Consider the following 22,703-nt stretch of genomic DNA (forward strand, 5'->3'; position numbering starts at 1 on the left):
TTTGTCTAGTTTAATTTTAAAATGGAGTACGCAGATTTTCACATAAGTAACACCAGGCCATCATTGTTTTTATGAGACTAAACCACCTTTGCCTCAGTCTGCTACTGTCCACATCCTTCCAAAATGTTATGCCAACGCACTGCCTACCTGGCCTCTTATGCCCACACACTGGCTACATTGCTTCTGATGCTGAAAGACAGGTACCTGATGTTAGACAACACCAAGCCTCCTGCTGCATATTAATCCTGAGGTATCAAAAGAGCCAAGAGGTGCTGCTTCAACATAAAGCAATGAGAATAGAAAAACTACATAATGCCCCACTGTGCAGCTAATGCTCTTACAGCAAGCTTCGTGAATACACTGTAGACAAATCCCAGCATTCGGATGCATGGTTCATTTGTGCTACAATATTGTGTCATAGTCCACATAAAAATTCATGTTCTTACCTTTCACATTCTCCTAACGCATCAACTCCAAATTGTCATCCTACACTACTAGCAGGTAGCCAACAAAAGATTTTCCTTTCCTTTGATTTTGTCGGGAGTGAGTCTGCCATATCCCTCAATTTTCATTGAAAAAGGAGAGCTCAAACAAAAAGCAAAAAAAAAACCACCCCAAGCAATGGCCTCAATTTTGCAACTGGATCTATGCAAGGGATTAATGGGGCTTTGCATGGGCGCACAGGTCAGTACGCAGAGATCCAGTTCCACAATTGAGGCTTAAGTCTTTCAAGTGTAGAAGGAGCACATTCTGCAAAGGATTCTACTACAGCTGTGCAATCTGCACCATAACTAAATTTTCACATTCTGTGCCCTCAGTGTACGTTCAGATCTTAACTGATCACAGATTGCATTATTAAGACATATTAATGTAAAAGGTTGGAAAGCAGACTGCCATTTGCCCCTTTTAGCCCTCTGGGGAACAATGAACAGTTCCATTCTTAACTAGAGGGATATGAGTGACAGGAGACAGATGGCAAGGACATGCTTACAAAGTGCCTCTCTTCCCACAAGAGATCCAGAATGGATAGAAAAGTCTTTTGCATTAAAGAGATGTGAACCGGACTCTCTACTGTCTCCATGTTATATACCATATAAAAGGAGACTGGGATTTGCTTATTCTCAGATAAAATTCTGTAACTTCTCCCCCACTGGAGATAAGATTGCCTAATCATTTCTCTTTGTCCTTTACGCAGTCTGGCCCCATGGATTTGTGCACAACAGAGCTAAGGTTGTATTCACCCCACTAGTCCCTCAAGTGACGGGGGGAAAAAAAGCTAAATTTGCTTTGTCTCATCACATTAATGCTGTGACAGTCCCTCGGGACAATGTGGATAATGTCATGTTTAACAGTAGCACCCCAACATTAGGGTGAGGGAGCACAGAGAGAAGGAAAAAGTAAGAGGGAAAAGAGAGTACTGGCAATTGACTTCTACTAGACAGAGATCAACACAGTAGGAGTTGTGGCAATGTTGATATGAGAAAATAATACATTTTAAGCTCAGTGCTGACCTACAAGAACCACCACCAGTACCACTCCCTTTCTATATCAGGCAGGTTTTATATTATTAAAGTTTCACTGTCTCATAGAAGTTAAAGTGTTTAATTACTGCAAAGTGTACACAGAAATACTTCAGGGCTTGAAATAACCAATTCCTCACAACACCGGCTCCAGTGAATCTATTTATTAAACAGGGCTAGACACATGAAGAAAATGCACTCTTTTACACTACGTGGGCCCATTACCTGCAAAGCATTTGCTGAAGGTTACCAAATCCATCAGATCCCATTTAGAGCACCTAAAAATTGTATATGTAATACAAAACAATGTGGGTGAGGGAATATATTTTACTGAACCAATTTCTGCAGGTGAGAGACAAGCTTTCCAGCTTACACAGAGCTTTTCTTCAGGTCTGGGAAATTTTCTCCGAGCGTCACAGCTAAACACAAGGTGGAATAGATAGTTTAGCATAGGTAGTTACATATTTCACGGTGAAGTGGCCCATTAACATCCCTCCAGTCATAGGGAGAAAGGGAAGGCGGGTGGAAGGAAGTGGGGGCAGTGGGTGTTAGTAAGGTATAGATTGTTGTAATAAGCCACAGATCCTCTTCTGGCCTCCCACCCAGCCCCTCCAAACTCATCAGAAGCAAGCTCCACACAGACCAGAACCCACCAATTCTAAGTGGCAACAGACCCTGTCAGAACAACATCATCATCATTATTATTATGCTTAACAATCTGTTCCACCTTGCGTTTAGCTGGGATACTAAGGCTACGGCTACACTTGCAGTCTCAGATGTAGAGCACTGAGAGTTAAACCAGCCCCCGGAGACAGCAGCAGGGAAAGCGCTGCCATGTGTTCACCCTGTTAGCTGCAAGCGCTCACCCTGTTAGCAGCTCTTGCAACACCACAGAGAGCAGCGCATTGTGATAGCTATCCCAGTATGCAAGTGGCTGCAGCATGCTTTTCAAATGGGGGTGTGTGTGGAGCGTGACTGTGTTGTGTGTTTGTGGGGGGAGAGACTGTTTTGGGGGCAGAGTGTCAGCATACTGTCTTACAAGTTCAGACAGTGGCAGGGGGAAGGGAGAAACCCTGACATCAGCCCCCACCTCTCTCTCTCACACACACACCCCCACACCGACCCCTCTGCAGCAGGAGCATTCCACAGTAATGGTTTGCTTTGTGTCTCGGAGGAGATAAGCATGCTGGCTGTCAAAAACGGAGCTTTGAAAGGGGATATCCGCATGCCTGCCGCCGAGTTCAAAACAATGACAAGAGTGGCCACTTGGCTTCAAGGGATTATGGGACTTTTCCGGAGGCCAATCACAGCGCAGTAATGCAACACGTTGTCCACACTGACACCCCAGCGTCTCAGCCAGGGCGCAGCAAGCTCTATGCTTCTCGTAGAGGTGGATTACCAGGGGCACCCCAGCCGCAGAGTCCAGGCACCCCAAGTGCTTTGCCAGTGTGGACACCCCCGGAGTTAGGGCACCCAGGGCTAATTTAACACGCTCTAACTTACAAGTGTAGCCAAGGCCTAAGTAAGTTTCCCAAATCTAAAAAAGAGCTCTGAGTAAGCTTGAAAGCTTCTCTCTCACCAAGGGCATGGCTACGCTTGCAGATGTAGAGCGCTCCGAGTTAAACCCGCCTTCAGAGAGCACAGTAGGGAAAGCGCTGCTGTCTGTCCACACTGACGGGAACAAGCACACTGGTGTGGCCACATTTGCAGCGGCATTCGGAGCGGTGCATTATGGACAGCTATCGCACAGAGCATCTCTTCCCATTCTGGCGCTGTGGCTTGTGGGAAGGGGGTGGGGGGGTGCAGGGCATTCTGGGTCCTGTCCCAATGCCCCATGATGCATCGGTTCGCATCCCAGCGATCCCTGTGCTTCCGTCCACATTCGGCGCCATCTTTCAACATTTTTTGTACTGTGCACTGTCTTCCCTTTCGGTCTGCGGGAATGGAGCCTGAACTGCTGAGGAGTCTGCTGACGAGTCTCACCAGCACGACATGTTTGGCAGTCGAGTTATTCCTAATGATCCAAAGTGACAGTGAGGGCTCCGACGACGACATCAACTCGAGTAACACAAATGACACGAGTTTGCTTGTGGCATTCACGGACATGCTCACCACCATGGAACACAGCTTTTGGGCTCGGAAAACAAGCACTGAGTGGTGGGATATCATCATGCAAGTCTGGGATGACTAGCAGTGGCTGCAGAACTTTCGGATGAGAAAAGCCACTTTCATGGGACTGTGTGAGGAGCTCGCCCCCACCCTGCGGCGCAAGGACACGAGATTGAGAGCTGCCCTGACAGTGGAGAAGCGGGTGCTATTGCAATCTGGAAGCTGGCAACTCCAGACAGCTACTGATCGGTCGCTAACCAGTTTGGAGTGGGGAAGTCGCCCGTTGGAATTGTATTAATGCAAGTTTGCAGGGCCATTAATCGCATCCTGCTCAGAAGAACCGTGACTCTGGGTAACGTGCATGACACTGTGGATGGTGTCACAAATGGGTTTCCCTAACTGTAGAGGGGCGATAGATGGCACACATAGTCCAATTCTGGCACCAGCCCACCTAGCCTCCAAGTACGTTAATCGGAAGGGGTATTTCTCTATGGTTCTCCAGGCGCTTGTGGAACACTGTGGACATTTCATTGACATTAAACATGACGCACGCATCTTTCGGAACACTGGCCTGTTCAGGATGCTGCAAGCCAGGACTTTTTTCCCAGACCAGAAGATCACAGTAGGGTTTCATGAGCCACGGCATTAAAAGGTAAGCAAGGTCTCCAAGGATCACAATGGGCATTTCGACTTCCCCTGAGGTTATATCCGCGTGCTGTACCCTCCATAACATTTGTGAAGCGAAGGGTCAACAATTCACTCGGGCATGGAACTCCAAGGTTCAACACCAGGAGGCTGAATTTGAACAGAGAGAGAGCAGGGCTATTAGAGGGGCCCAGCGCGGGCTTGCAAGGATTAGGGATGCCTTGAGGGAGATGAAGCCACCAGCAATATCCGTTGCCCTGCACAGGAGTGAAGCACAGTGGTTCCAATGCTAGTAGGAATCTGTGTTTGCTACGCTGACTTGCAGTGCCTGTTTCCTGGGCTAAGGTATCTTTCACTTTATGCAATAATAAAGAATGTTCTCAAAGCCAAAAAATCCATTTCTTGAAAAGAAACAGAACTGCTTGGGAATCACAAAGGGCAAGGGGGTATAGTGGGGTGGGGAACGGTACAATTGCAGATTTGTGTTTGTCCTGTTATCATTCTCGGCCTTCCTGTCTGGAGTGCTGTGCAATGAGTGCTGCACTTCAGGATGGCTATACTGCATGGTGATGCAGGTTGAGCGCAAGAGGGTAAGGGTCGTAGTTTTCAGGGCTGGGTGGTGAAGCTACAGGTGTTGGAGGCAGCTGGTGGTGGTAAGAACCCGGATGTAGGGGAAAGTGGATTGGAGGTGACAGGGAAAGAGTTTTGGGACAAGGGCTGCAGGGGGGGTCGGGCACAGTAGCGTTCCGCCTGCATGGCTCCGAGTGCCTGGATCGAGTCCGCTTGGCGCTCCATTATGCTTATCAGCCAATCAGTGCTGCTGGAGCACCGTGCTTTTGTGCCGGCGCTCCTCATTCTGCTGCCGGATCCTCCTTTCCCTGTCCCGCCACTCCTGCACTTTTCCATTTTCATTACTTGAATGCTGCATTACTTTATGCAACATGTCTTCCTTGCTTCTACATGGCCTCTTTCTGATTCTTTGGAGTCTTTCGGACGGTGATAACATGGACAGCTGAGATCTCAAGGTTGCATCTGTAAAGACAAAATGCAACACTTAATGGAGGCAGCATTGTTCACACCAGACAGAGCAGTGATTCCCCCGTACTTAAGGGCAAGCACCGTCTATACAATAGCATAATTTGCCCGTCCCAAAGCGAGCGCACATAATCCACAGAAGCCCCAAAATGGTGGGTAAGCACAGGGTCAAGCGTGACTGATTGTTTCATGGCTGTACTGTCCTTTGGGTTTCTGTGCCTTGGGGAGAGCCAAGAGTGGCAGGAGGCCCCTATACTGAACACTGTCCCCACATTTTCCACAGGAGTTCATCCTGGAAGATATCTCGCTGCTGAGGGTGACCTGGGAAGCAAGGGAGGGTCTTTTACTGCAATGCGGCTTCTTCCCTGGCGCATATGCAGCTTGCCTGTGGGCAGCAATGGTTCCCCGCCCCTCACGGTACAGTGGTGTGGACAAGTTAGCCTTACTGGGACAAGGAACACAGTGGCTCTCCCGAGAAATCTGCACAAGTGCCTTGCCCAAGTTCTGGATGAGACCTCTGAAGAGATCACTGAGGCCGATTACCACAATGTGAGAGAACACATCAAAGCCCTATTCCGCATCCAGACATGCATGTAGCCCTAACCCTCCTCACCCCAAGAGCCCACACTGAATAACTTCCTTCCCAAAATAAAAGCTGCTTACCGGGAACCTCCTCTGGTGTTTGTCCTTCCCCAAGCACCGGCTGCCGTGACTGGCTACCTTCCTCCTGGCTTAAGAACAGCTCCTGACCGCATGCATCTAGGGATTCCGGAGTGTCTTCCTCCGCCTCAGCACCCTTGCTCCCGCTTTGCTCCTCCTCCTTCTCTTCCCCCGGCCTTGTTGAACTGGGCTCTGAAGTGTCCATGATGGTATTCGGAGTGGAGGTGGGGTCGGCCCCAAGTAGCATGTCCAGCTCTTTGTAGAAACGGCAGGTCACGGGGGCAGCACCAGAGTGGCTGTTTGTCTCACGGGCTTTGCAGTAGGCATTCCGCAGCTCCTTCACTTTAATCCTGCACTGCAGTGCATCCTGGTCATGGCCCCTTTCCCTTGATATCTGCCCAAAGGTACTGTAATTCCTATGGCTGGAGCGCAGCTGAGACTTGGTGGGATAACTCATATGACTGGAGTACTGTCATGGATGGATATAAACTGTTCAGGAAGGACAGGCAGGGCAGAAAAGGTAGGGGAGTTGCACTGTAGTTAGGGGAGCAGTATGACTGCTCAGAGCTCAAGTATGAAACTGCAGAAAAACCTGAGTGTCTCTGGATTAAGTTTAGAAGTGTAAGCAACAAGGGTGATGTTGTGGTGGGAGTCTGCTATAGACCACCGGACCAGGGGGATGAGGTAGACGAGGCTTTCTTCCAGCAACTCATGGAAGTTACTAGAGCGCAAGCCTTGGTTCTCATGGAAGACTTCAGTCACCCTGATATCTGCTGGGAGAGCAATACAGCCGTGCACAGACAATCCAGGAAGTTTTTGGAAAATGTAGGGGACAATTTCCTGGTGCAAGTGCTGGAAGAACCAACTAGGGGCAGAGCTCTTCTTGACCTGCTGCTCACAAACCGGGAAGAATTAGTAGGGGAAGCTAAAGTGGATGGGAACCTGGGAGGCAGTGACCATGAGATGGTAGAGTTCCGGATCCTGACACAGGGAAGAAAGGAGAGCAGCAGAATACGGACCCTGGACTTCAGAAAAGCAGACTGACTCCCTCAGGAAACTGATTGGCAGAATCCCCTGGGAGAATAACATGAGGAGGAAAGTAGTCCAGGAGAGCTGGCTGTATTTTAAAGAATCCTTATTGAGGTTACAGGGACAAACCATCCCGAGGTGTAGAAAGAATAGTAAATATGGCAGGCAACCAGCTTGGCTTAACAGTGAAATCCTTGCTGATCTCAAATACAAAAAAGAAGCTTACAAGAAGTGGACTGGACAAATGACCATGGAAGAGTTTAAAAATATTGCTCGGGGATGCAGGAGTGAAATCAGGAAGGCCAAATCACACCTGGAGTTGCAGCTAGCAAGAGATGTTACTCTTAACAGGAAGGGTTTCTTCAGGTATGCAACAAGAAGAAAGCCAAGGAAAGTGTGGGCCCCTTACTGAATGAGGGAGTGACAGAGGATGTGGAAAAAGCTAATGTACTCAATGCTTTCTTTGCCTCTGTCTTCACGAACAAGGTCAGCTCCCAGACTGCTGCACTGGGCAGCACAGCATGGGGACGAGGTGACCAGCCCTCTGTGGAGAAAGAAGTGGTTCGGGACTATTTACAAAAGTTGGAAGAGCACAAGTCCATGGGGCCAGATGTGCTGCATCCGAGAGTGCTAAAGGAGTTGGCGGATGTGATTGAAGAGCCATTGGCCATTATCTTTGAAAACTCCTGGCGATCAGGGGAAGTCCCGGACAACTGGAAAAAGGCTAATGTAGTGCCCATCTTTAAAAAAAGGAAGGAGGAGGATCCTGGGAACTACAGGCCAGTCAGCCTCACCCCAGTCCCTGGAAAAATCATGGAGCACGTCCTCAAGGAATCAATTCTGAAGCACTTAGAGGAGAGGAAAGTGATCAGGAACAGTCAGCATGGATTCACCAAGGGCAAGTCATGCCTGACTAATCTAATTGCCTTCTATGATGAGATAACTGGTTCTGTGGATGAGGGGAAAGCGATGGATGTGTTGTTCCTTGACTTTAGCAAAGCTTTTGAGACCGTCTCCCACAGTATTTTTGCCAGCAAGTTAAGTAGTATGGGCCGGATGAATGGATAGAAAGTTGGCTAGATTGTCGGGCCCAACGGGTAGTGATCAATGGCTCCATGTCTAGTTGGCAGCCAGTATCAAGTGGACTGCCCCAAGGGTCGGTCCTGGGGCTGGTTTTGTTCAATATCTTCATAAATGATCTGGAGGATGGCGTGGATTGCACCCTCAGCAAGTTTGCAGATGACACTAAACTGGGAGGAGAGGTAGATACGCTGGAGGGTAGAGATAGGATACAGAGGGACCTACACAAATTGGAGGATTGGGCCAAAAGAAATCTGATGAGGTTCAACAAGGACAAGTGCAGAGTCCTGCACTTAGGACGGAAGAATCCCATGCACCGCTACAGACTAGGGACCGAATGGCTCGGCAGCAGTGCTGCAGAAAAGGACCTAGGGGTTACAGTGCACGAGAAGCTGGATATGAGTCGACAGTGTGCCCTTGTTGCCAAGAAGGACAATGGCATTTTGGGATGTATAAGTAGCGGCATTGCCAGCAGATCAAGGGATGTGATTGTTCCCCTCTATTCGACATTGGTGAGGCCTCATCTGGAGTACTGTGTCCAGTTTTGGGCCCCACACAACAAGAAGGATGTGGAAAAATTGGAAAGAGTCCAGCAGAGGACAACAAAAATGATTAGGGGACTGGAACACATGACTTATGAGGAGAGGCTGAGGGAACTGGGATTGTTTCGTCTGCAGAAGAGAAGAATGAGGGGGGATTTGATAGCTGCTTTCAACTACCTGAAAGGGGGTTCCAAAGAGGATGGATCTAGACTGTTCTCAGTGGTAGCTGATGACAGAACAAGGAGTAATGGTCTCAAGTTGCAGTGGGGGAGGTTTAGGTTGGATATTAGGAAAAACTTTTTCACTAAGAGGGTGGTGAAGTGCTGGAATGCGTTACCTAGGGAGGTGGTGGAATCTCCTTCCTTAGAAGTTTTTAAGGTCAGGTATAAAAAGCCCTGGCTGGGATGATTTAGTTGGGGATTGGTCCTGCTTTGAGCAGGGGATTGGACTAGATGACCTCCTGAGGTCCCTTCCAACCCTGATATTCTATGGTTCTATGACTGGACAGCTTCCTCCCCGCAAACACTGATGAGGTCCAGGACCTCACCATTGGTCCATCCTGGGGATCACCTGGCGCATGGTGGCATGGTCACCTGGAAAGATTCGCTGAGAGCACTCCATGCCTGGCTGAGCAAACAGGAAGGGGATTTTCAAAATTCCCAGAGAATTTAAAGGGCGGGTCTGACGGTTGGTCACCCGAGGGCAGGGCAGTAGAGTTCAAAGTGATGACCAGAGTGGCTAGTACAGGCATTGTGGGACACTTCTGCAGGCTGATCAGAGCGCACTCTAGGACCAGGGAGTCCACACTGGCGCAGCAAACATTATTCCACTTGCCGAGGCGGAGTACCAGCAGCGCTGTAGCCAAGGAGTCAGAGCGCTCTACATGCCTTGCCAGTGCGGCTGGGTAGTGAGCTAGTGTGCCCGGGGCTCCTTTATTGCGCTGTAACTCGCATGTGTAGCCAAGCCCGCACAGAAGTTGGTCTAATAAAACATAGTATCTCACCCACCTTCTCTCTCTAATATCTTGTGACCAACAGCACTGCATAGGTGTAACAAAGTGATTTAGATGAACAACTAGGTAATCACTTTGCAAATGTTTTCATAGAACGATTGAGATTTTTCCTCTAAAACATGGAGACCACTCTGGCCTGTTGGGCTGACATTGAAGAGGTTTGACACTTTAGCTCCTCCTTACTCCCCACCCTCCCCCCTCCCCACCAGCAGAATTTTAACCATCTAACAAAGAATTTTGAAGCTTTATTCAAAATGACTGCTGAATTATGTGGATAGATGTTGTATGTTTTCAGAGACCTTGTCCTTTCTAGTCTACGTTCAATAATATTGAATTGTACTATTGTAGTTTAGTTATGATTGGGTATTACATTTTGTTGTATTTAAGCTGTCAAGGGTGCCCAGAGCACATGGATAGGTGCTTTTTAAAAAAACAGTATATAAAAAATTAACAAAACAAGTGTCCTCCTTACATCAGGTTAGGATGGTAATAGTGTAGAGCAAAAAGGAAAAAAGTCTCACTTCTTAGGAAGTTAAGATACTGTTTATTTTAGAAAATAAGACTTGATCTAGCTATAGGACTTGTGAGTGGAAAGTACAAGAGTAAATCTCTATATACGACAAGGAGTCCGGTGGCACCTTAAAGACTAACAGATTTATTTGAGCATGAAACTCTGGCATGCTAACTAGTTATGCAACCCCTGAGCATGCTCAAATAAATCTGTTAGGCTTTAAGGTGCCACTGGACTCCTTGTTGTTTTTGTAGATTCAGACTAACACAGCTACCCCCAATACTTGTCTCTATATACAAGCTCCTATAGTTCTAAAATTAGTCTTTTTGATCTCCTATCATTATTAGGAACCACCACGTTGATGAGATAAGAGACATAGCATAGGGGTCCAAAATGTTGGCTTTGTTAGCATATCCAAATCAAAGTAAAGCTTCCAGAGTGCTACCAAGTAGACTTCTGAAAGATTAGGCACTGCTGCTTGTAATTTTTAATACGGAGGTGTGAGGACGTCTGCCTTGGCTTATTTTACTTCCAACATCCTAGAGATGGTCAAGGGATATTTTTTTTTAAAAGGTGTGCACCTTTAGGTTTAATGAAAGCCACCAGGGAAAAATTTAAGATTTGAGAAACGTTGGCAGATGTTTCCTGATTCACAACAAATATTGTCAGGTTTCAGAGTAGCAGCCGTGTTAGTCTGTATTCGCAAAAAGAAAAGGAGGACTTGTGGTACCTTAGAGACTAACAAATTTATTTGAGCATAAGCTGTTGTGAGCTACAGCTCACTTCATCGGATATAGGTTCATCTGGAGAAAAATTAGGTGGGTATTTAAGTCTATTGGCTCACCTAAGAATACAACCATTGTACAACATCGGGGGGGGGAGGGGCGGAAGGAGACACTTCTAAGATTGACAAGATTGTTCAATTAGGTTGTAAACTGTTTGATACACAAAACGTCTCTTCCCACTTTTGTATAGCGCAATGCAGCCTTAATCCTGACTCAAGCATCTAGGCACCACTAATAAATTCAAATAAATTACACCCAAAAAGCTATGTTATAAGAATGTTAAGGTTGCAAAGTCAAGCATTCAAAAGTTAGGAAATACTTGCTGAATGGTTTGTTTTATGCTCATCATTCAATGAGTGGCCCCAGGCATTATTTACTGCACATTATCCAAACTTTGTACTGAATACAGAATGATTAACTTCCTTCTGGGCTTTTCTATGGTGCTGTCATCAAAGTATTTCAGTTTTTTATAAACATTAATGAATTTACCTTCAAAGCATCCCAGTGATATGAATCATATGAGCAGACTCATTGAAGTCGGACTGCTCATTTGCTAAAGCATATGCAGCATGGAGCCAAACTCCTGCTAGATATGACCACACTCAAACTTCCTGCATATTTGTTTCAATGAACAAATGTTAAAAATAATTATACAAGATCTTCACAGCTCTTAGGATTGATAGTAATCCATCTGTACATAAGAAAACCTGTTTCTCTTTCAGCCAGTCAGTCACATTCATGAAGTGTTCATTAAGCCCATTACCTGACTTATTTCCATATTTGATTAGTATAACTCCAGAGTGTTCCATGTTTCCATGTGTTCACGGAGGAAAAAAAAATTGTGGTACAGTGCACTAGATTTCTGCCTCAATAGAATTTTGCTCTTAACACCTCATAAGGGTAATTAATTTAATTATTTTAACTCCCCTAACGGCATTTGTGGTGTAGGTGCTAATAGTCTGATTCCTCTGGAGGCCTGCAGTAGCAGCCAAGGAGATAGGCTACCAGCTGATTTTGCAGGAAATCAGTTAAGGGTTGCAGGGTGCTCTATTTTTTTAATGGCAGAAGTGGGAGGAGTATATGGTAAAGTCAGATTAAGAAAGTCATGTGGTTTTAAATGTCAATGCAATTTGGCAACCGGAAATAAGAGCCAGCATCATATGACTATCCAGCTCTGTGAAGAACAACAGGACATGTTCTGCGGACCAGTCTAAGAACCAATGGATCAGATGACCTAACAGGTCTGCTCCATCTGCCTTTTTACAACTCTGCAATAACAGCCTAAGAAACAAGTCTATGAATGCAAAGCACTGTTCTAGCTTCCTGGTCATATACAGAGATTTGCCCTGAATGGGAACATTCCATAAAACTGAATTGTGCTTGATAGATATTAAGGTAAATGACACAGTGCTACTGATGAATACCTGAACTTTAGATAAGCACATGCAAGGCATGTTGGTACCAGTAAACAAAGGACTAGTGCTCTAATTGAGCATATTTTAAAGTTATATATTTTCATTATTGTCTTTATTCAAGCCTAAATTAATTGTATCCAGTTTGCATTGTCTACAGCCAAGCTCTACGATACAACCGCATTTGCTCCAATCTCTCAGACAGAGACAAACACCTACAAGATCTCTATCAAGCGTTCTTACAATTACAATACCCACCTGCTGAAGTGAAGAAGATTGACAGAGCCAGAAGAGTACTCAGAAGTCATCTACTACCGGACAGGCCCAACAAAGAAAAAAAACAGAACGCCACTAGCCATCACCTTCAGCCCCCAACTAAAACCTCTCCAATGCATCATCAAGGATCTACAACCTATCCTGAAGGATGACCCATCACTCTCACAGATCTTGGGAGACAGGTCAGTCCTTGCTTACAGACAGCCCCCCAACCTGAAGCAAATACTCACCAGCAACCACACACCACACAACATAACCACTAACCCAGGAACCTATCCTTGCAACAAAGCCCGTTGCCAACTGTGTCCACATATCTATTCAGGGGACACCATCATAGGGCCTAATCACATCAGCCACACTATCAGAAGCTCGTTCACCTGCACATCTACCAATGTGAAATATGCCATCATGTGCCAGCAATGCCCCTCTGCCATGTACATTGGCCAAACCGAACAGTCTATATGTAAAAGAATAAATGGACACAAATCAGACGTCAAGAATTATAACATTCAAAAACCAGTTGGAGAACACTTCAATCTCTTTGGTCACTGGATTACAGACTTAAAAGTGGCAATTCTTCAACAAGAAAAACTTCAAAAACAGACTCCAAGGAGAGACTGATGAATTGGAATTAATTTGCAAACTGGATACCATTAACTTAGGCTTGAATAAAGACTGGGAGTGGATGGGTCATTATTTCCCCATGTTTCTCTCTCTCCCGCCCCTGTTCCTCAGCCGTTCTTGTCGTCAACTGCTGGAAATGGCCCACCTTGATTATCACTACAGAAGGTTTTGTCCTCCCCCTCTCCCGGTAATAGCTCACCTCACCTGATCACTCTCGTTACAGTCTGTATGGTAACACCCGTTGTTTCATGTTCTCTGTGTATATAAATCTCCCCACTGTATTTTCCACTGAATGCATCCGATGAAGCGAGCTGTAGCTCACAAAAGCTTAAGCTCAAATAAATTTGTTAGTCTGTAAGGTGCCACAAGTCCTCCTTTTCTTTTTTGCGGATACAGACTAACACGGCTGCTACTCTGAAACCTGTCATAATTTTCAATGAGAGTTAGGCTCCTAACTGCTTAAGTCACTTTTGAAAAATGGGATTTAGGCACTTTTGAAAGTGTTACCCATAAACAATATTCTTGTAGTAAAAAGTTACAAACTTCATTAAAACACAGGTTTGTAGAAGATGTCATTACATTTAAATGGGCAGCTTTTCAATTTATTCTAAAATCCTATTTCAAAACAGATGAAGCCACTAGCATTAAACTAAGGAAAAAGAGTCCCTATCAAGGGCATTTTTATACATTTAAAGAAAACTGACCCACTGGCTTCCTCCACATTCTTGCTTTTAAATACACCAAGAAAATGTGAACTGCAGCGCTTCTTGTTTCTACCATTTATAGGTTATAGAGGCGTTTTAAAAAGCCAGGTTTTTCTTAAAGCATGGAAAAAATCTTTATCCATTTTTTCAGAAGTAGTGTTTCCAAAACCCCAGTGACATTCTCTTATTCATATACTTTGCTTCTTTTGATTTGGGGGGGATGACCCTTTTTATGCTTGTTAATGTTAAAGAACTGACACAGACTAAAGACTAACCACCTCTGGTAACCCACAAGCCAGAAATGCTGTCACATTTTACAGTCAACTCCACAACCCCCTTTTTCCAGTCTGACTTCCACAGATAGCATTTTGTTTAACCCAATATTAACAGCCCCTCCGCACATATTAATATTACATTTTTAACAGCCTGACACTTGCTGGTTTGCTCACAGACTACAGTAGAATATTTAATGCTTTTCAAAATTATTGCCGCTTTTAGCCAGGAAAAAAAACTGGCTCACATGTTTCATGTTTTATCAGAGCTCATGTACTAAATGAAGGCAATCAGCAGCACCTACTTAAGGACCAGATAAAGATCAGTAACTGACATGGGGCAGTGGAAGCAGCTCAGTCCTGCACAGCATAATCCATGCAAGCTGAGCTCTTCATTCATACTTGACTTCATTTGAAAGACAATCCCACAGCTTCCATTCCCAGCTGCAGAGCCAGGGAACATGTCTTAAAGCTTTCCATTGGTGTAACACTTAGTATAAGAATAATAGCAACTCTCGAAGTCAGACCACCGTTGCAAAAAAAAAAAAAGGGGGTGCGGGATTTCCAGGCTATTTTACAAAAAGTGGACTAAATTCAGTACTAACACACACAGGTCTGAATGGATTTTCAGACTATTCTGTTTTGATTCTTTGCTATATACTCCTTCTCACCTCTACAAGGAAATCAGCAGTGGATTCTCCCAACAGTATGGCCCCAATCATGTTTACTGTAGTTTAATTTAACAATTTTACACATCCTGTATTTTGAGGAATCAGTCATCTACTAAAATAGAAATAACTCACTTATTTTAATATAACAAAGAATAAAGAAATACTTGATCAAGGCACATACATATTTTTATCTATACTTTTTTCTCTACCACCAATAATTGAGAATTAGCTTTTCTTTAGGAATTTAAACATAGAATAAATTTAAAATTGGCCCAAATTCCTAAGATCAACTCTGTGGATAGTGGCTGGATGGCAGACACTAATGTGACATGTAGGTACGGGACATGGCAAAAAATTGGTTCACAGGTCTGCCCAAAAAGGTTAAGCCCAGTCCCAGATGTAGTGCCCAGGAATCACTGGTTACATCCACATGGTGATAAGAGACCTGCAGCATGGCCTTGAGTGGCCCAGTTCAGCTGACTCAGACTTGCAGAGCTATTAAATTGCTTTGTAGATGTTTGGGCACATCCTGGGGCCCAGTTCAGAGGCACTGTGAAAGGGGTGGGTCTTGTCCATGTGATTTTGAGTCTGGCTAAAGAAGACTGTGCATATGCAGTGGGAGGAGAAATAGGGGTTAAATGGAAGGTTGGTTTAATTTTAGAAAAAGCCATTCACGTGTCTCCCTGTGGCCGAGGCTCCAGCCCAAACATCTATTTTTAGCCTCACAGCCCAAGCCCTGCAAGGCTGAGTCAGCTGACCGAGGCTTGAGACTCGGTGCCATGGGATTTTTGTAGACATACCCACTGACAACCCTGATACCCACAGAACACACAGAGCATGGGGAGTGGAAGTGTAAGATCTATCCACTGCTCCACAAATAAACTTCAGCTGTAACTTGAAGGAACCAAAAGGGTCCATCCCCAAGTTTAAAGGGTTAGTTCATTCTCCATATCTTCACAGTTCTTGACCTCCCTGCAAGTGTCAAAGGCTGCCAACTAATAGCATTTCATTCCTGATGTGTACACTGATCTAACAGCAACCAATTCGTTTCCCATAGGCAATTGAATAACCATGTGGTGGTGACTAAGTCACTACTAGTCAGACTTGATTCATACTAGTGAGGTAGAGATGAAAGCTTGCATATCCCATTACCAATCCTTGAGCCATCCAGTCTCTTGCACAGTATCATTTTAAGTTTATTAAAACTATTCAGGTAACTATAACCTATGCATTTAGGTTTAAACAACAATGTTAGATTAAGCTATGCATCCTTCGTTTCAAAACAGCAGGTGTCAAAGCTGCAGTCTAAGAAGGGGTGAGAGGAATACAAACAAAAAAATACTTACAAATATACCATCTAAAATACCCACTTTGCATGCACCTTGTTGCTGAATAGGATTTCTGAAGAAATATTTCTTTAGCAGTTTGGCTGAAAAACAGTAGCTGATAAAAGTACAAACATACTGGACCAGTTTCCATCTTTTTAGCTCTACCAAAAATTCTGATATTTTGGATACCCAGAACCGTTACTAATTTAAGATGTCCTGACTCAGTGTCTAAACTTGAACCAATGTTTGTTTTAATCTAATTTGGTAGAAAGAAGTTATTTTCCCATTTGCTGTGATATTTATAAGTCTGATTTTTGGTACAGTATGCCATGTATCTAGATTTATTCTCATCCAAACACAGGAATAAGTGGATAAGCAAGCCACACTCTCAACAGCACAGTCCATCTCCAGGCCACTTACGACTGCTTTAGGTCCTATATGTCATACCTGGTTCTTGGCTAGGCTCCAACACGATCAGATAAAATTGAACGAAGGAAGTTAACACTTCATCTGCATTAGGGGACCAATTAAATTTAGGTTTGGCTTAGCTAACATGATCTAGGTAAGTCTAGCCTAAATACGACAAATTTTTTAAGTCACGACAAGGCCAATGAAGCAGGAAAAATGCTTAGGGCTCCCTCTGCAAACTGCTATTGTAATCAGTCCAATTAGTGTTCACTTCCTGAACACTGTGTCTGTCCCCTTTTCACATTAGCCTTCTCTGGTCAAGACACAAATGGTGCAAGAACCAGCCTCGGAGGTCATCCTCCCGTACGCTTTGAGACAGACGGGAATTGAAACTGGAGACCGAGAACAGCAAACTCTGGACTGCAGAGAAATCCTGGATGGTGATTAGTTATCATCCTCTCTGTCACAACAAGTGAGAAGGAGGAGCCCAACACCTGACAGGCTAAACTACAAAAACATAAGTTTCACAAACAATGAGATCCACCTTTATGTGGGTGCCAATCCCCTTGCAAGAGACTGGTGCATTATAAGAGGGAGACTGACACCCATCTTTTTCATTCACATTCTTCCTCTACAAATATAGGTTTCAGTAACAGCCGTGTTAGTCTGTATTCGCAAAAAGAAAAGGAGTACTTGTGGCACCTTAGAGACTAACCAATTTATTTGAGCATGAGCTTTCGTGAGCTACAGCTCACTTCATCGGATGCATACTGTGGAAAGTACAGAAGATCTTTTTATACACACAAACCATGAAAAAAATGGGTATTTACCACTACAAAAGGTTTTCTCCCCCACACCCCACTCTCCTGTTGGTAATAGCTTATCTAAAGTGATCACTCTCCTTACAATGTGTATGATAATCAAGTTGGGCCATTTCCAGGAAGGAGAGTGATCATTTTAGATAAACTATTACCAGCAGGAGAGTGGGGTGTGGGGGAGAAAACCTTTTGTAGTGGTAAACACCCATTTTTTTCATCGTTTGTGTGTATAAAAAGATCTTCTGTACTTTCCACAGTATGCATCCGATGAAGTGAGCTGTAGCTCACGAAAACTTATGCTCAAATAAATTGGTTAGTCTCTAAGGTGCCACAAGTACTCCTTTTCTTTCTACAAATATAGTTTCTGAAGTATTTCCAATGGTAATATCAAGAAAGAAATATGGACCATTTTGATACTGGACTTTTGTCTGGTCATACAGCATGTGTAGTCTGAACTATGCTGCAGATGCTTTTGGAACAGGGGCCTAGCATCTGTTGTGTACTGCATCACATTGTACAAATTAACTGTTCATTAAAATAAGTTATAGGCGAAAACACAAACAGTTCTCAGGATAGCCAAGGACTGCAGCTGTCGAACAGCTCAGTCATCTCTGAATAACTCTCATAGCTACAGCATGTAACGGAAGCCTTCCATATTTGTCCACCTCACAGCCACAGAACGACTACAGGGAAATATCTTTCATGCTTTCCAAGTTATGTGGAATACAGTAGAGAATGTCAGGTTCAGAAGATATGTAAAATTTCCCTCTAATTCTGTCATGACTATCTCAAGAACCAAAATTCGCTTTGAGGAAAATGTTAGAATTAGACAGTCCTGCTATGATAAAATCCTTTAGGAGAGGGAAGAGGAGGATTTTCTGCTTGTCCATGTGATTTTGAGTCTGGCTAAAGAAGACTGTACATATACAAGGGGAGGAGAAAGAGGGGCTAAATGGAAGGTTGGTTTAATTTTAGAAAAAAACATTCACATGTCTCCCTGTGGATCACTAGAAATTCTTGCAGAGAACATAACTGTGATCTGTATTGCCCCATCCTGCTATCAAATGTGTAAAGGTAGTCCCATAGGCAGGGTCTTACTGTTTATTAAATGTAAAGGCCTCACCCAAATCAATGAAAGTAACTACCAAACCTTACTTTTCCAGAAACCAATGTAACAAAACAAAGCTTGGTAATTTTTAAATAGCTTGAGGCTTCCCAATCCTGCTGAGGCTTTGACAAGAAGACTAGTTATGCAAAAGGACACTGTGGAACTAAGGTCAGGATTTAGACAATTAATATAAAAGGTATGAACTTAGTCAATAAATACACCAATTACTTTTGCTGCTCTTTTTTGCATTCCATAAATTTGATAAACTTTCCTAAAATTCCCACCACCTACTGTATGAAAAAAGTTTTCATAATATTAAACCTTTCAATGATTACATTTTTGAATGGGGTAGATAAGTGAGCAATTTAAAATCAACTCTCATGGGCAGGAAATATCAATAAAGGTAAGTTCAGTCTTTGGCAAGAAGCTGCCAGTTCCTCTTTCACATCTTGTTAAAATATCACAACGTTACTGCAGGACAGTAATGAATACAGTTTCTTACTGTTTGCCATTACCAAAATTTAAACTTTACCTTTCTGCAATTCAATAGTTTGTGGCTTGTAAAAGGTGAATAAATAAAGGATCAGTTAGTGTTTATAAGAGTGGTAGGATGCCATACCTGCAGAGGGCACTCATGAGCAGATCATATCCCTTCAAGCATCAGCTCATTGTTAGGACCCTAACAAATTCATGATTCACTTTGGCCAATTTCACAGCCCCAGGGTCTTAAAATTGGTCAATTTCAAAATTTCAGATGTTTACATCTGCGGCAGGAGCTGCAGGCATGGGCAGCAGCCCCCAGCCCAGATGCCTCAACCCTAGTGCCCCGAACACAAGCAGGAGCTGCAGGGGGAGGAAGCCTGGAGCCCAGTTCTGGGGCTACTGCAGCGCAGAAGTGAGGGTGATACATCCTCACTTCTGCACTGCCTGTGGAGGTGGGTCTGATCTCCCTCCAATGTGGAAGGACAAGTCCTGTCTCTCCCCAGCCCGGATGATTTTAGGGAGATCAGATTTCATTGGGAAGGGCTTATTTCACGGTCCGCAACATGTTTTTCATGGCGGTGAAATTGGAAGGGCCCTACTAATTCTGTAAATTTATGCTCTCAGAGCACAACTCCAAAGTCCATTCTTTTTAACCATTATTCATACTAAATTGTTGAAAATGGCTAACCCACTTTATTCAGTTTCTGCTCTCAAAGAGTAGCAGTTCTACTCACAGCTCTAAAAACACAACTCTGAAAGATCAGGTTTAGCTCTGACCTGCAAGCCACTGGTGCCAGAAAATCCTGCAGCTTGCTCAGAAATAAGCCAATGGAATTTTAGGGGATAAAGTACAGTGTGTCAAAAGGACTAATCTACTTCTAAACCTTTTTGGTAAATTCCCCTTTATTTCCATAGACATTTGAACCTCATTTGGCAGCTTTTCTTCAGCTGTTAAAATCTCTAGTTTTGATCAAAGCATAATTCTCCTCCCTTGACAATGCGTGCAACAGCAACTCCAAAAGGGGGGGTGTGGGCGGGGGGAACTGATTCAAGTGTCTGAAACATCCAAGAATGAATACAATGTAGTCTAACATTTTGGGGGGTTTTTGTTGGTTGGGATTTTTACATTTGTGGTAGGTAAAATGTTCTAGTTCTGACTCTGTCCTTAAGAGGTTATTTGTATCATTTCCATAGTCATTTATAATCATTGCAAACAAATTTCAGATCAGTTTAATAGTTCATTATATGAAGGATAACAGCAATTCATTTTACCACTGTGACCTTCTACCTCATATGACTGGTTGGTCATTTATTTTCTAGTTAACTTAGGAAGCCTCAGATGAAGGAGAGGAAATGAAAACCCCAGAGAAATGATATGGATCAGTGCACTAGCCTATCACCTGTGAAGATGCACATCCAAATTGTGCCATAGGTAACAATGAGAAAATAGTTTGGTGGTCTCCTCCTAGAACCTATTAGTCCATGCCACAAATTTACCATATAGTTTAGCAAAAGTGAGCTATAATACCAGAAGACATTATTAGGGCAGAGCTGGCGGCAAGGCATAGATGGCAGAGAAGCTTGCACAAATCTTGACTGAACTATGTCTGAATAATGGCCAGTGCTATTAGTCCTCACTTTTAGGAACATTAGTGTTTAACATTCTATTTTTTCCTTAAAGCCCCAGCTCCTGAAGACAAGTGATCAGGTAAGATTTTCAGCTTTCATTTAAAAAAAAAAAATGTTTCCAGCCCTAATGTTTGTGGAGAAAAAACTTAAAACTGTGACTGGAGCGCACAATCTCAATCCTAGTTTTTCACCATATTTCTCAGCCTTTTGCCAGAACAAGACTGTCTAATTCATTATCTTTAGCTTAATCTTCCACCAATTTATTCCATATTATGTTAACATCAAGCTAAGATATTGTTACACACTGTTTGAGTTTCCCCTTTTTTAGATTACAATCCATTTGCTAGCATGAACCATCTATCATGAAATAAGAAAATCTACTGAATTTTTTTTTTAATTGTGAAGAGTTAACTTCTAAGTCATATGACCTCAAGTGTGAATCAACTAGAGAGGCAGAAAGAGAACCGTTATAGCAGGAAGTTCAATCCTATATGGCACACAGTTTAGCTAAACCACAGGAATCACCAGTACAGAGCTGCAAACTTCTTAAAGCAGGCAGTTGTTTCATCTTTCACTCTCCAGTTGCAGAGGAAAATGAGGATGGTTGTGCGGTTAAACCAGTGACTAAAGATTCAAAAGACGCGGGCTACCCTCCCAGCTCTGCTACAAATGCTCTGTGTGACCCTGAGCAAAAACACTTATGCACTAGTTCCCCCATCTGCAACATGAGGATAATTGCTTCCCTATTTCATCTAACAAAGGTGCTGAAGATATTTATTAGTAAATGATGAAAGAGACAGGAATGCTTAAACAAAACATTCACTGTCCTGTACCACATAGTGTTTAAGCCTTAACTGCATACAAAGTAGAGTACCAGCTGTTAACTGGACACCATAGTATGGTATACTGATGGTCCTTCACTTATTTTGCTTCTTGATGGCATCAGACCCAAAAAGCTGTTAGAAATCCACACAGATGATTCATTACTCTTAAAGGTTATTTAAATATTTTGAACAAGTTTACCATTACAAGGGAAAAGACTGCATCACCTACTGGTCTTTTTTAAGAAAAAGGCTACATTATCATCAAGTTATTTTTCATTTTTAAATTTTTGAATGAATGCTTTGAATGAAAGATGGTAGTTTCACAGCCCAGGAAATGCAGAATTCCAAATGGCACTCTGCCAATGTAATTCTTCAAACCTAAATCACCTCCAAGAGAAGAAAGTTCACTCCATTTCCATTCCATCTTTGGCCTCTCTACTGAAATTGCCAACAAGAGTGCAAATTATTGTAGAGAAAATTATCAGACCAATAGCATAAAACAGGGTCTGGCAAGTTTTTTGTATTTCTCTAAGTACTGGGAAACAAAAAGACTTCTCAGAAACTGATGATCTGCTGAACTTAAAAACATTCTGTAATGAAGGTACTCAAAATAAGTATGAGTTACATGAAAGTAAGGAAAGAAAGGCTCCATGAAAAGAGAATTGGTACTGTCAAATATGGAGGCATTCAGGCAAAGCAAGTGGGTAGTCTGACATCCAACAACTACAGGAACAGCTGAGAGCACTGTCATGATTTTCATCCAGACCCTAAACTAGAACCTCTAGTAATGATTTTTGAACTGACAGAATGAAATATTTTTATTAAAATCCATTTTTATGCAAATCCATTTTAAATCTAAAATGAATACAGGTACTTCAAATTAAATTTGAAATTAATTTACGTTAAGACCTTCTTATAAACTTCTTATAATCTATTAACATAATTTTAATGAAATGCAAAAAATAATATTAAGCAGCACAAGTTTTCTGCCAAGTTTTAAAGAAAGTCAAACCATCGAATGGTAGAAGTCACTAGCTAAGCATCTGAAGCTAGGATTTGCTGAAGCGCTAAACCATCATTTGACAGCAGTCACTTCTTCTGCAGGTGCAGAGAGAATATTTTCTTCATTTTCATTTATTCAACAAGGGCAGTTCAATGACCAGTTGATTCAAAGTTAAGAAACCAATATGAATTGGCAAAGCAGGAAAGTTTCTTTTC

The 22,703-nt window shown here is 43.3% G+C and overlaps 2 protein-coding genes across 10 annotated transcripts in view; both read right to left on the reverse strand.

The window, feature by feature from the left end:
• LRRFIP1 (LRR binding FLII interacting protein 1) overlaps nucleotides 1-22,703 on the reverse strand; it is a 186,063-nt gene that overhangs the window by 140,950 nt on the left and 22,410 nt on the right. The window lies entirely within an intron of this gene.
• Nucleotides 1,423-6,834, reverse strand: LOC140895888 (uncharacterized). Its single transcript, XM_073306755.1, has 2 exons — nucleotides 5,973-6,834; nucleotides 1,423-5,306 (listed from the first exon to the last, which is right to left on the reverse strand). Exons 1-2 carry the CDS (start codon nucleotides 6,424-6,426, stop codon nucleotides 5,086-5,088), a joined length of 675 nt encoding a protein of 224 aa, XP_073162856.1. The 5' UTR covers nucleotides 6,427-6,834; the 3' UTR covers nucleotides 1,423-5,085.

This window comes from Lepidochelys kempii, chromosome 11 (genome assembly GCF_965140285.1).
Source record: "Lepidochelys kempii isolate rLepKem1 chromosome 11, rLepKem1.hap1, whole genome shotgun sequence".
Classification (NCBI taxonomy): Eukaryota; Metazoa; Chordata; order Testudines; family Cheloniidae; genus Lepidochelys; species Lepidochelys kempii.

Bases quoted from the DNA above. Each gene is read 5' to 3' on its own strand.
- LOC140895888 (XM_073306755.1), bottom strand. From the start codon at position 6,426: ATGAGTTATCCCACCAAGTCTCAGCTGCGCTCCAGCCATAGGAATTAC. The intron at 5,307-5,972 runs GTAAGCAGCTTT...TTGTCTTTACAG, and splicing joins AACACCAGAGGAGGTTCCCG to ATGCAACCTTGAGATCTCAG.